General features: G+C 41.4%; 1 protein-coding gene across 2 annotated transcripts in view; it reads left to right on the top strand.

The window, feature by feature from the left end:
* The window catches only part of camkk1a (calcium/calmodulin-dependent protein kinase kinase 1, alpha a), an 80,156-nt gene extending 65,723 nt beyond the window's left edge, over nt 1–14,433 (top strand). Inside the window, exons 10-17 of one of the 2 annotated variants that reach the window (XM_034606203.1) lie at nt 1,638–1,837; nt 3,777–3,830; nt 4,134–4,207; nt 7,560–7,647; nt 9,406–9,534; nt 11,254–11,357; nt 13,027–13,074; nt 13,433–14,433. In XM_034606203.1, coding sequence (XP_034462094.1) covers nt 1,638–1,837; nt 3,777–3,830; nt 4,134–4,207; nt 7,560–7,647; nt 9,406–9,534; nt 11,254–11,357; nt 13,027–13,074; nt 13,433–13,505 — 770 coding nt within the window. In that variant the 3' untranslated portion in view covers nt 13,506–14,433. The remainder of the gene's footprint in view (nt 1–1,637; nt 1,838–3,776; nt 3,831–4,133; nt 4,208–7,559; nt 7,648–9,405; nt 9,535–11,253; nt 11,358–13,026; nt 13,075–13,432) is intronic. The other variant, XM_034606204.1, reaches the window with a different exon arrangement.
* Nucleotides 14,434–15,148: the final 715 nt, after the last annotated feature.

Genomic DNA, 15,148 nt, shown 5'->3' with positions numbered 1-15,148 from the left:
TTAAAACTAGAAATAAAAATACACTTTTCTAATTCTTAATGTGAAAATTAAAACACATTTTGATTTAACTGTTAACACGCGATTGTTTCGGTAATTCATTGTGCAATTTATTCATATGACTATTTTATGATTACTTATTTATGTAATCTCAAACATTTCTGTAGCTCACTTTTTTCTTTAATTGAAGTATTATTAAAGCAAACCATTTTTAATTGAATAGCCTTGAATAAGTCAAGAGCCCTGTGTTTTAAAAAGACCTCTTCAGACATGAAGGCACCACTTATCCAATCAGTCAAGTGTCCGGGGCTTAGCTGCAGACAGCTGTTAATTACAATTTAAATATTAAAACTGCTCTCAACATTTTTGGCTTGTGACACCTTAAACACTGGGGTCTGCTCCAAGTTCACTAAACCTCAGTTAGTTTAATTTAGATTAGCCCCAAGTGACAATGTGACTTTAAAAGTTATAGTTGTCTACACTTGTTATTATAGATGGATTAGTGCATCAGCAGCATCTTCCTGTAGTTCAGTCGTTTATTTCCATGGTCCAAAGTCAAAAGAGTGAAACTTTGCTACTGATACACTAATCCATTTTACACGTGTAGACAACCTTATTTTGAAATCACATGAGGCCAAGTGTGAGAGGTCCCATTCTCCAGGGAAGGGATGAAGGAGCAGTATTATGAGGAAGGAGCTAAGCAGCGCCGACCTTTCTCCTCAGCTGAGGAATGGTGTCTGTACTTTGACATCCTTACAACAGGGGTCGTCCCTCCTGTGTTGAGACACGTGTTTTATCAATGGTCGCCTAGTTTCACTAATGTAACTGTAGCTAGACAGCCAAGAGCCATAATGGACAAAGTGATATCAATGGGCTCGAGAACGACCCACTAGAGGTTTAACACCTGGGTCTCCACACCGGTCACTCAGAACTCAAGAGGCCTGGGAGCAGAGATCAAACATCTTCAAATATCCACAACCAAGTCCCTGTTCACTGTAGGTTTTAAGTACACAAGGATATGACTCCTGTAGAAGCCTCTTGCTACAAGACATGAGGATTTTCACTGACAAATGTTGAACTGTCACAGAATCACATTTTCACTAAACCATTATCAAGATCAAAATAATTCACAACAATATCACAATATCAGTTGAGAAAATTTTAAATGATAATTTGACTATAATATTAACACAAGCATTGTTTATTATGTGTTTTATCTATTTATTAGGAAAACCTATTATTATTTATTATAATTAGTATTAGTAGTTGTTTATATTAGCATTGAATAATATTAAACCCTGCATGGGTTTGACATATGCTCATCTTCATCATTCAGCACATCCGATATGGGCGGGGACACACACACACACACACACACACACACACACACACACACACACACACACACACACACACACAATATTATCATGCATCAATTATTACCAATACCAAGATATCATGATGCCCCTAAGCTAAAAGTCAAGTTTTTATTGAGAAGAAGAAGTCTGTACATTCTTTCGCAAACTCACCAGGGTTCATTCACATTTCCCCAGAGGATAAACTTTTTCCAATTTACTCATCAGGTTTTATTATAGCAGCTCTAAACGCCTGCTGAACAACGTCCTCTTTCTCATCCTCAGTGCACTATCAGAAGATTGTCCACCGGGACATCAAGCCCTCCAACTTGTTACTGGGGGACGACGGCCACGTGAAGATAGCAGACTTCGGGGTCAGCAACCAGTTTGAGGGCAACGATGCTTTGCTGTCCAGTACAGCCGGCACTCCAGCCTTCATGGCCCCAGAGACGCTGTCTGACCAGCGCAAGAGCTTCAGTGGAAAAGTGAGTTACAGTCCTTCTTATATGTGCTCGTCTGGTGTGTGCATGTCTGTCTGAGCTGCTGATTTGAAAAAGAGAACCAGTAAACCCAGACCTTTGCTGGCCTGTTAATGTGAGACGCAGATTGTCTTTGTCAGCAGTTTCCTCTTTGTGTTCAAGTGGCATCCTACTGAAAACAAAGGCATTAGCAGAGTAAAGAAGGGGAGCTAAGCTATCAGGTTTACGTACATGTTCTTGATGAGGGAAAGATTCACATCATTATACTGCGCTGCTACTTTGACAGTCAAGCAATGATCAGTCATGTTTATCAAGGACAATCTGCCATTCTGCAATGACGATACGGTTAATCCTCATTATTTCACTGTCTGTCTGATGAAGTTACGCCAGCCGAGTGTTGGAGATTCCTCATTGTGTGCTATTCTGGAAATAAATTGGGGTGTTGCCAACTTGGCACCTTTTTGTGCTCGATTTACCAACTTTCCACACTCCTTTCATCATCTTTTTTTTTTTTTTTCAAAAGCACCTAGCAACAAATCTGTCAGTGACCTTTTAGACAAACTAATTTCCACAGAAGAGAATTGTCTGAACTGCTGTGTGGGCACAATGGCAGCTTTTCTGTCCACAGGCATCTCCATGCGCACATTGCCAATACACTGCAGATGCCGGGCGCATCATTGAGGCGGGGGCGGAGTTTAGTCGCACGGTGGATGCTATTTTAATTTTGGAATGTTCATGCGGGTGCTGGTCTCTAAATTGGAGAGAGAAATTCCTTCGGGTGGGTGATGGGTGGATGAGTCAAACGTACGTGCGGATGAGGATCCGAGCATCTCTACAATATATGGTCCAGCCATACACAAGGTTTTTACCATAGACTGTATATAAAGATGGACGAAGCTGTCGATCGCCCCCTGGTGGCTGGACCTGACATGGACCAAACTAAAAGGTTTAAGTGCATGTAAAAAAAAAACTAATCTCACATTGATGTATGTTCAAGTGTTCATTTGTCCACTAAGTTTGTTTTATTTACGTAGTTAATGCTATGATAACGGGATGAAACGTCATGATTGACAGCTGCACGTTAATCGACGGTCACTCAATACCTTGGCGCCATCCCCCCGATCGCTACAGCACAGACCTTGCATATTTTGGCTTCATTGTGGATAGTGGGAAGTTGAGACACGTTGTCCATCTTTGTCTCTGGTTTTGACCTAGTCTTTATTCATTACATTGAAGAACTGGTTGATGTTTTTTGTGCAGTATGAGTGACGTTTTGAGGCTCGTGTTCCCAAATGTACCTGCTGATTTATGAAATATTAACAACAAAGGCTGAGCTCTCGACCCCTGACTTGCTATTCATCTCCGGCATTAGCAGTTAAAGTCCTGTTCCTTTCTACAGCCGTCATCACCAAAGGCATACAGATGGATCTGCTCCAGGACTGAACTTGCATCTGCATAATAAAAGGGCCAGAATAGAATATTTGATTGCAGACAAAACACTATCAGGGTGTTGGGGTCGAGTATTTCCTGGAGCTTTGAAGTGGGACTTTTTCTCTAATTAGTCGTGCATTCATCTTGATTCAGGTTTGTTCGACCCACATCTCAGAGAGCTTCGTGTCCAGTATTCACCAACATTTGTGATTTTTGTGCAAGTCTACTGTGAAATATTGAATACTCCAGGAGTACTTTGGGCCATTAGAACGTGTTATACAGGTCAGAGGAAGAAGACAAACCTGATGAATAGTTGTTGTGCCTCTGTTGATCGTTAACATCCATCTCCAAGGTTATCTGATGGTAGACGGCCCCAGAAAATGAGCTCAAGGTTAGAAAATGACTCATAAATCACAGTAGATAGCGATATATGTCCCTGTGATGGTTTTTTATAAAAGTTGTTGTTTGGACCTTTTGATCTCACTTTGTCACTATGTCACATTAAACCTCACAGGCTCTGGACGTGTGGGCCATGGGAGTCACTCTCTACTGTTTCGTCTTTGGAAAGGCAAGTCTGCACATTATCTCTCCCTCAGTCACTTATCACTATCTGCTGCACACACTGTAACAGTAGAGGCTGGAAAGTGTTCATTGTAACAGTACACAGGGACACTTTCAGTGGGGATACTCAATTATCCATTTTTTTACATTTGATTCTGCACCAGTTTATTGGTATAATTCATTTTAATGCAGACCACAAGCTGCTGTTATTTGTCTTGCTTGTCTCCGGGCATGCCGTTTTTCTCCTGGCACGGTAGTAATTCAATGTTCCTGCTTGTGTTTTTCACTCTCTCTTCTGCTCCATCTGCAGTGTCCGTTTATTGACGAGTACATATTGGCCTTGCACAACAAGATCAGGACCAGGCCTGTGGATTTCCCAGAAGTGTAAGTCCATCTCCTGCATCCGTCTCGCTCCTCCGCTTGATTAAAAGAGACAGCGGTGACGTACCAGCCAAGAGGTCGCAGCTCTATCCATCTCATCTGCATTGCCATCGCAGAAGCGTTTCATTCTCGTTTCCAGTTACAAATTACACTTCCAAAAAAAACGAGTAGCTCAGCACAGCAGTCGGTGCCAGCACACAGTAAATGTCACCTGCCTGTGATCAAAACAAGCACTGGAGAGAGAGAGAAAACAAACAGGGGCTGCAGCAGCAGCCTGGACACATACAAGCTGCTGTGCCTCCCCTATCTTCCATCCACCTCAAAGGTTAAAGAGAAACATGGAGATCTACGTTGAAAAGAAGGAGGGAGAAGCGGTGATAAAAAAAGCCGTGGTGATATACTCAAGTATAAACACAGCACGTGTGAAGGGGCCCTGAGTGGCAGTTGGAGGATGTGTCAGTAAAGGGTGTCGTGTCATTAATGATGATAAAGTGCCTTCGTCCGCAGGCTCAAGAGACTTCGTGCTGTGCTGACAGCTTCTTCACTAAACACCACCCTCCTAACACAATAGCTGATGAAATCACATAATGAAATCATCTCCACACTGCACCTATCGACGAAAGCTGTAAACCCCTGTCAGCTCTGACAGGGTCATTTCACTATGGGTGCAGTGCATGTAATGTCGCTATACTGTTACCATTGTGATCACACAAACTTTTACAGAGATAGATAATAGATAATAGATAATAGTAGATCCTGTACTTCTACCATGCCTCCCTCATAGATCGTGTCAGATGCATTCTAGACCCCCTACAATCACACCACCATTTATTTCCGTCTGCTGTCATGTTCCAAAATATGTTTCACTTGAAAAACACTTTGTGCTTATATTTGAAAAGCAAATGAATTGAATATTATTATTTTTATTTTTTATTATTATTTATTGTTGTAGTAGGTAGTAGTATTATTTCCATTATTATTTTTGATCATTTCAACTGTTTTTCAAGTAATTATAACTATCTATAAGCTAGAGCTGGATGACATGGCTACAAATTCTATCAAGATAAAAAATATGATGAGGCAATATTAATAATTATCTCGATAAATGTTACTATTTATGTTTGCTCTCTCCTTGACAAACAGAGAATGACAAACTCTTGACAAACAGCTTAACATTTTACAAATCTGAGGTGGATCAATTATGTGTTAAACCTCCTCGCTGTGCTTGTACAGTACAAGCCTTATATAGATATGTATTGAACCTTTGTTACATTGCTATTGATGAAAATCATATTACTGGGTGGATCAGGACAGGAAATGAAGAAAGGCTATTTAATATTTGAAATTGTTATGCGGTAAAAATGTTATTAGGCTGCAGGCTTCAAGGCCACCACCAAGGTCCAACAAGGACGAACAAGTTGTATAAATATAATAGCCCTCCAACAAAACATGATACAATTTGAATAGTAATCCTGGTTAAACATGAGGCTTGCTATTCTCACAAGGCCAAAGTCTTAACAGCTAGAGCAAAGTACAAACAGTTTGGATGAATGAAATGTCCTCTGATTCCAGTGCCACCTGTTCTACTGGTAGCTGTACTCAAAACACCACGAGCTACTGTATATGTAATGGTTTACAGGGATTATCTAACTTTAAGTGCAGATCATGATCTCACATCAAGGATTATTTTAATGCACAACTCAGAATGTGACTTTCAAACACCCCTTGCAGTAAACTCTTGTTTACCCTGTATGAGAAAATCTGAAGAAGACGTGATTACAGGGAGCAACACATCATCCAATTTAAAAAGTAAATCCTTTTACGGTTTGATTAAAAGTCTGTACATGTTTGAATAAGTCAGTTTCCACCACTGAGCACTATTTAATTTGACAATTTGACTGTTGGTTAATTCAGACCCTTCAGACTGTCACTGCGCTGTCAGTCTGCTCCCATCAATCAGCGACGGGTTGGACTGAACCAACTCTAAGGTCTAAAAGTGTGATCGTTTTTAATTGCTCATGTCTGTCACTTGCTGAAAATAGAATAACGATAATTTGTTCTGGCTGCTCATATGTCATCACCTGACTGGAGGGACAGTGTGATGGTAGATTTATCTTTTTAAAGACAAAAGGTGGGTGAGCAAATACCACCACATTGCAGCCTCTCATTGGAAGAGGCTCCGTTTGCTGCATCACTGATCAAAGCTTCGTTCACAACTTGTCATGATAAGACTACCCATCATGCATTGTGCCCAACATTGCCTCAATATACCCAAAATATTAAAAAGCAAAGTTTAATTAAGATATTTCCCCCATAGTTTTATTTACAATATCAATATATGCTATTTGGCACATTATTCATCAACATCTTAAATGTTTGAAAGAAAACCACATTAACTATTTAAAGATAACCATCTGCGGAGGTTGTCTAAGATGTTTGTATTTTACAGTTGCTTTTTTTTTTACCCTCAGGGCCACCATATGTGTTATATGTTTATGTATATTGTATATGTATTTGTTAAATGTTATAGTTATCTATATAAATATGTTATTTATATGTTAGCATCTTACCATCATACATTGCCGAAATTAAAATGTGTGTGGCTGCTGCCTTTGCTGCTCATGACTGACTGACTCACCATAAAGTCTTGGTACTTAAGAGGGTCTTTGAATAGCACTTATTCTGAGTCTTCTGAGAAAATAAACAGCAGTGGTAAGAAAAAAGAAAATTCTAACCTTATACTGGATTTATCTTTTCATTCTTACGGCCTCTAAAAATTTAAATCAATGTGATGAGGGGTTGTAAGTTGATTATTTTTATTATTTTTATCTTTCTATTGTATTTATTCATAGATTTTAGGGATTTTGATTCCAATCTGTCTTTGGTCTTTTATGTAATTTCTACGATGTGAGCAATTCTTCAAAAAAATGCTGCTTAGAATCAGCGCTGCACAATTATTTTGATTATCTTTTATTTTTTATTTTAATGATAAATCAATTTGTTGTCTGCATCTGCTTTTTTCCCAAACCCGAACATGGCTTCCTGAAAAGTCTTGTTTTGTCCACAAATCAAAGATACTCACTTAACTGTCAAAGAAACCAGAACAAATTTACATTTAAGAAGCTGAAATCAAAGAATATTTGACTCTTTTCATTTAAACAACACTCGATAAATCAATTATCAGGTTGTTGGCGATGAATTAAGTAGTCGATTGCTGAATGATTAATCGTTTAATTGTTGCAGCCCGACTCAGAGTGCATGAAACATTCAGGTTTAATGATTTTGATGCCTTTGGTGTCTATTATCCTAACCCTCATTACAAAATGTCTGTATCTTTATCTTGTGTTTCATGCAGACCAAAGATCAGTGAAGAGCTGCGGACTCTGATCTTGCGGATGCTGGACAAGAACCCAGACTCCAGGATCACCATCCCTGAGATCAAGGTAGCGTGTAGAGAGCAGAGCAGTTGTGAAATGACCCCCTGGGCTTCGTGACAGGCAGCAAACATGAGCCTGATCATTACAAAGAGAAGTTTTAGTGATTTCACAGGACCGGGCTTCTCTCTGCACTTATTGGCTTGTGAGGGTCTGACGGTGCTGCAGGGTTCTTTAGACATGCTGTGTCGCCGCAGGGCAGGATGAAGCCTGTTTGTCCCGGTTTGTCCGTCAGTGCCAGAGGGGCAGGGAGGTCCTGGACCTGCAGCCATGAACGGATGACTGCCCCCCCCCCTCTCCCCCACCGTGTGTTTCAAGGACACACACTAATCTTGTGCTTTCTCACAAAAGACTCTTGTTTGTGGAGCAGGAGAAATCGCGGCTGCCAGACTTCATGCATGTCCTCGTGCACAAGCACACACAGCTACACTGTTTTATTTGACGAAAGCTGCAAGAAGCAACCCAGACAAAACCTGCCAATCAATTGAGATTGGTAGATTATTATAGCATAGTGTAGTACTTGATTTTTTGAATTCAAGTAATTAGATGAAAACATGCTTCAGCTAGAAGTTGCTTCACATTGGAACACCATTCAAAACTTTCCTCCAGGCTAAATCTTTGTAAATGGTCTGTATTTATATAGAGCTTTTCTAGTCTTGATGACCACTCAAAGCGCTTTACAGCACAGTCGAGCCCCCTGAGCCTCAGCTGCCCCTTTGTCAATTGCCTCTTCATCAACGTGTATTGATGCTCGCTAATCTGAAGCTCACAGATCTTCTGGTGTCTTCCTCGTTGGCTGGAAATTTTGATTGGTATGGGTTTTTCTTTCAACAGCCTGGTCTTTCAGTTTCAGAGCAGGACTTATTGATTTCACGTTCAAGATTTGTGTATATATTTGTATTTATTATGTTTTCACTCAAAACCCTGAGCTTACAGTCAAATGTATGATGTTCAGGTCAGTCGGGACATTTCATTTGTCAACACTTCACCTGAAATGAATAATCTTCCTCTCAAACTGAAAGACCACGCTCTTGCACAAAGACAGGAAAAGCGCCCACAGATTAATGGATATTGAAGAGGGCGGCGCGGTGGTGCAGCGATGAGCACCATCAGCTCACAGCTTCTCTTCACAGCAAGAAGGTTTCGTGTACAAACCCAATTGACAACTATCAATTGCCCATAGCTACAAACACGAGCATAATTGTCTGTCTATTGCCACCATGTGTCAGTACTGTGATATCGCTGGCAGCCTGTCGCCGGCTCAAAAGGAGAAGCGGTAAAGCTACTGGGTGGATGATGATGATGATGATGAAGAAGGAAAGTGAACTCTCAGAATCATCATCATTGTGAAGGAGTAGCAGTTGTGATCCTGAATGGTGTTTTGAGTTTTCTTGTCAAAATGCTAATTGTGTAGTCATGTTAAAATTCTGTACATATAAGTATAAATACATCAGTGAGCCATTACACTGGGTGACAAGTTCCTTCATTATGATGAACATGGATACTGTAGTTTATTGTGTCAATCACTGACTCACCATCCTGCTGCTGTAAACATTACAGAGAAACAAATCCACAGCAGAGAAAAATATAAGAAAATATAGACAATCTGCAACTTAAGAATTCAAATCAATCTTAATTTGATCAATAATGAAGTAACAAATATGAACTCAGGCTGGTTTAGTCACTTTGACCCTTCAGCAGCATTTATGTGGTGGGGTCAGGTTGTCACATTCAGTCACATGTATGTGTGTGTTTGTGTGTGTTTAGTTGGACCAGTGGGTGACCCAGGGAGGCAGCGACCCCTTGCCCCTGGAGGAGGAGCACTGCTCTGTGGTGGAGGTGACGGAGGAGGACATCCAGAATTCAGTCAAGTTTGTCCCCAGCCTCTCTGCAGTGGTAAGAAGCGGCCGAGTGTCCCGCGCCCACCGAGCACCGTTGCGTCTACACTGGCACAGTCTGCAGCACTGAGTGGTAGCTGTTCCTCAACAGCCTCATTATTGTGTTCACCATAAATGTGACAGAATAACAAGGAACACACACACCAACAGAACAACAAAGCCTTGTTTAGGGACAAGCTTGTGTCTTAAGCTGCATTCAGACATGCGTGTAAGTCCAGATATTACCCTGAAATATTCTGGAGCAGCTGTATGTGAGAACACAAATGTCCACATCACTTGCTCCTGACATTGTCCGAAAATATTCACGTTGAGCGAGTGGTCGTGTTGATGGTGTTTCTGGAAGAATACAAATATCCCAGAATGTAAATGAGGTGCCATACACATTGGGCATTTTTAGACACTCATCGCTCAACTATTCAAAACATTCAGACATAGTTGGGTTCGAAGCTGCTTTCAGACATGCATTGACCTCCTGATAATCTCCTGACATTTTGCGGAGCGGCAGTATGTGAGAACGCATTGAGTCAATTGCTCCGGACTTTCTCTGGAGTTCCTCCTGCAAGCCCCCTAGTAAGAGCTCAATAGAATGTCTGTGTGAAGTTTGAAGGAATTACTCCGGAGAATCCACCGCAAGCAAGTGAAAAAGAAAAAGAAAACAAATATCTCAGGGTGGAAAAGAGGAAAAAATATATATATAGATGATGCCAACCAGGATTTCAAATTTGAAAGATTTAAGAGGTTTTGGTGACACTGGTTTTGATGTGCTGTAAACAGAAACACTCAGTATTCAGCACGATTTATGCATCAAGTCCTGCCTCCTGTAGGCTCTACCCAGGCCCCAACAACTGGCCCCATTTACATTACATTTTATTTTCTAAGCTTTTTTGAAGAACACAATGTGCACGAACAAGGATACATTTTCAAAAATATATTCATTGATGTGTGACTTTGCTCCAAGCTATAGAACTAACAGTAAACAGGGAATGATTTGAATGTTCACCTTACTGAATCAGAAGTTGTGCGTGGATGTTGGACATAGAATTGGCCCCTCTGTGTAAATTGTGGCCCCTTTACCGCCACTGTGCTGTCTGCCTGCTGCACAGTAACATCAGTGTTTATGAAGATGCCTCTGTTCACTGTTAAAGCACATCAGACACTGGGTATGAGCCAGATGTTATTTGTTAACAGCAGCTTTTAACTGGAGTGCTCACAGGAAAAGCTTCAGTCACGACAAACTGTGTCAGTGCAATAAAAGCTGTTCTTACAGAGAGACTCTGATTGAATCTGTTGACCAGTTTGTGGTTGGGTGTGAAGCCTCTGTCAGAGGTCACCATGTCACACACTCAAGCTCTAAACACACATTACATTGATCACAAAAGCATTGACCTTATAGACATAAACACACAGTCAGAGTGGGAGCTGTCTTTCCTTAAAACATGCGTTTCTTCCTCACCTGTTTCTGCACAAAACTACAAAATCCGATCACTATAAGCAAGAAGCTAATTACACACATCTTAGCTAATGGGAGATTTCCCTTTTTTTCTGTGAATGACTTTTGAGATTCACACAGTTTCTGGCTCAGAAAACAAGCCCTAGTGTTGTTCTCCCTGTTAGGAGTCAGATATTCTGCTCTTTTATGAATTCTCTGCACAAGCACCAAACGACAAAGCGACTCTTGTGCGCGTTTGTAACCATTGTGTGTTTGTGAATGTTTCAGATCTTGGTGAAGGCCATGCTGAGGAAGCGCTCCTTCAGTAACCCCTTCGAATGCCCGAGCAGGAGAGAGGAGCGGTCCATGTCCGCACCTGGCAGCCTGCTCATGTAAGCTCCAGTCCACCCATCCTTGCACATCTAATGCATGAAGAGAAAACTCCAATAAAGCCACAGAGGCTCGATCTTATTGTTGAGGTTACACAGATTGATACCTCACACCTGTCTCCTCTCTCTGCTGCATCTGGTTAACTAGCACTCATCCCCGCGATGGCAGCGGCAGCAGCAACAACTGCTTTTTGTTGCCATAGCACCATAATTCATTCTTTCATTGTATGCAGCGGAGCTTACAGCTTTTCTAAGTGTTTCTTTCTGTGTTGCTCTCAGCTTTGAATGGTGGAAGGGTTTGGAGAGAGAAACAATGATACAGATCCGTCAGAGCCTCGGGCTGACCTTGGAAAGTCTTATCCCATCATGCAGTTTTAATATATATGCAGTCAAAGGCAGATCGGAGCAAGTATAGCTGTTCCCTGCTGTACTGCAGCTGCCCTCTGGACAGTGTAATCCATGATTGGTGTCCACGATGATGGACGACTGTGGAGCTGAATGTGAAGCACACGCTAAGCTCCTGGTGTGAGGTTTTTTTTTCTTTGAGGATTTCTCTATCTAGCTCGAGGTTTTCCCCTGTTACACTCAGAGCCCATAGCTGCTATTTAGTGGCTTCAGGGGACGTGAATCAATACTGCCCCCTGTTGGATAATAAAGAAAAAAAGCAATACTTTACTGGTAGCACCAAGTATTTTCCTTTTTGTGATAGAATGCCCCTGGGTTTATGGGCAATGTGGTTTTAACTGTTAGAAACAGCTGTGTGACGGGACGTCTAATGACTCTCCCTGTACTGGATGTCATATTAATTATGCAATATTTCTAGAGGCGATTAAAGAGAGTGATCTGATCAACACTGCAAATAATTATTATTGCTGTTATGGTTTTAGTATTAAACCTGTTTAATGTTGTGGAGTCCTAAAGAGACTATTTTAAATAAGAATGCTCAGCTGAGACCAAAATGTCAGACTTTTAATCCCCAAAAAACCTCATTCTAAATTTTCCATAATGCAACTCGATAGATTAGATACTGCTTGATTAGTTCCAATCTGGGGAAATGGCCAAGATAGAATCTTGCGCTATATTCTCCCTGCCTAAATCATGTTGTTGATGCCAATCCCTGATGATTTCCTCTCGTCTCTTTGTAATGCAAAAATGTAAAAAAAAAGTTATTTTCTTGAAAATGCTGAAGAACATATACAAGAATAGCCCACTCTTTTCTATAACTCCTGCCAAGAAAACAATTATCTTAAACCAGAAATCAAAAAGCTCACAAAATACTAACCACTGCTGAACCTCCTTTCAGAATATATATTAAAATGCCTACGGTAGCAACAACCGACTTCAAGGAAAGATAGTCTCCATTCTTAAAAAAAAGTTGTACTCTTCATGATGAGTAAACTGACTGTTTCTTTAATATTAGTTAATTTAATTAGACGGTCAAAATCCCCAACTTATCAAATGTGCATTGGTATGAAGCAGGACAAATTTAAACATTTAAGAAACAGTAACTTAAGCATTTAATCAAATATCCAAATGATGACATCATCCTGAGGAGGTGGACTGTGGAGGTGGGGATGTCGTCTCCAGCAGCGACCACGCCTCTGACCTCCTGAGGTGACCTCCGCCCTCTCACCTGTGACTTTTCCCATCTTTTTCTCTCACTCTGCTGCAGGGACTCGTGGCCCTTCCGGCCCTCTTTAAAACTCCACCCCTCTCTCAGGTAAAACTCTGTCTGGCTCGCTGTCTGTCCAACGTCTACCAGCCGCTGCGCCTGCCATCCTCTTAGACTCCTCCGCTTGCCATCCGCTTATCCACCATCATGAGAAGTGATGGATGCGGATCCTCTCCCCTGCTGTAATTTTCATCATCTCCCTGCTGCTGTCATTTTATGCTGTTTACATTTTTAACCTTCATCATGTTACAAAAAAAGGGGGAACAACCTGCATAACCTTGTCAAAGTGTCATCACTTGGATCTCTTTCCTCGCCGCGGTCCTCCAGCTTCACATTACTGGAAAGGCAAAATGTTGATATTGACTTGTGCTCTTTCTCTCTCTCCCTCTTTCATTTCTTCTCTCAGAAAGGGAAGCACAGGAGACGGACCCAGAGAGGGAGAGCTGGAGGACCTGCATGAGGACGAGCCCTCGTCTTGAGTCTGCCGTCCACAGAACTCCGTCCTCTTTACATCCCTGTGCTTGGGACTACTGTTCGCTCACCTCTCACACTCAGGCTTGCTTTGGTTTTTTGCTTCCAGTCGATCCTTTCTTATTCCCCCAGTTTCCTTCTTCACTGTGGAGTCCCCCGGCACTAAGTGTGATCGTCTTACCTGCTCAACCACTATCGGCGATGCCATGGATAAACCAATGAGAGGAGCTCTGATCATTTTCTGGATCAAAGTATTGTTGCAGAAAAAGACAAGGAAATGTTTGTTCACTTGCATTAAACTGATTTGTGGTGGGGGGGACTTTTTTAACTATGTATGGTGAATATTTACGCCCCATCATCAGTCATAGTCAACCCATTGAAGAGACGAGGAACTCATCACAGACTTCAGCATGTAAATGACACTATATCGTCTCTTCAGTGACGTACAGGGCTTTTGATTTCTGATCAGTGATCGGCCATTTTTAATATTGTACAAAGATGTCTTAAAGTAACTTCAGTGTTCTCGTCTCACACCCTCGTTGTGTATGTGCCATCAGTAGGTTTTATTTTGAAGGCCCGAAGTACTTCCTGTGCTGAACTTCATAGTCCCGGTTGGATGTCTGAGGGTGACCACACACACCAGGCAGCGGCTTTGTTGGAACACATTTCAGTGTGACGTTTCCTGCTGTCGATGCGTGTGACTATTAATATTCTGATGATCATTTTTCTCTCCAAATCTATTGTGTTTATCTGATTTTGGTTCTCGAACACTGTTATACTTAACTTCAACACCACACACTCCTGTTTGATGTGAGGTCAAAGTGACAGAGAATAGAGCACTTCAAGGTGCAGGTTGTTTGAGGACGAGAGGGGACAGAAAGGGATTAGGAACTGCCCTGACTCCAGTTTATTCCAACGGCTAATTGTCCAGTTAGCGCTCACGCAGATGGAATTAAATCAACCTGTGCAGCATCATCCAGGTGAAGTGACTGTATATTTAGGGTGGGAGGGTGGGGAGGTCATTAAGGTTAATGTTAATGTGGGGAGGGTAGTCATAGTTGAGAAGGGTCTCTTTATTATTAACACCCCAAATATACTCTGTCAGTTCGTTGTGAGAATGATTTCAACAGATTTAATCAAATAGTCACACATGATGGCTCTGGTGTTCACAGTCATTACAGTATGTTTATCATGTGCAGGACAACAACCTTATTATTATGGCATTATTGTTCCATAAATGTACTTAAATGGTTAAATGAGATCACACTTTATTATATTTATTCTTTTTCAGTTATTAACGGTGATACCCACCCAGTGCTATACAAGGTGTTGGTGGAGGGTGTTGCAGGTTTTCGTTTGGGATAGTCTCCTCATGCAAGCCCCTTGTTTGCCATTCGAGTTGGTTGGCTGACTCTAAGGGTTAGTTGTGGTTGTTTAGTCGGAGCCGACTCAACCCAGCTGAGGACATTTCTGCCTCCACAGCAGCTCTGCCTCAGATAACCCATTCGTATTATTTATATAACTCAATTGGTCCCCCCCCCCCCCCCCCCCTTTTTTTTTTTTTTTTTTGCTGGTCTTGCACATTACCCCCTTGGTGGGAAAAAAGACAGAGTTTGGATCTAAACACTCGAACTACAGTGAGAAAGGAGCA

This window comes from Hippoglossus hippoglossus, chromosome 14 (genome assembly GCF_009819705.1).
Source record: "Hippoglossus hippoglossus isolate fHipHip1 chromosome 14, fHipHip1.pri, whole genome shotgun sequence".
Classification (NCBI taxonomy): domain Eukaryota; kingdom Metazoa; phylum Chordata; class Actinopteri; order Pleuronectiformes; family Pleuronectidae; genus Hippoglossus; species Hippoglossus hippoglossus.
The sequence above is the reverse complement of the archived record's forward strand: the minus strand, read 5'-3'. Positions and strand labels throughout refer to the sequence as shown.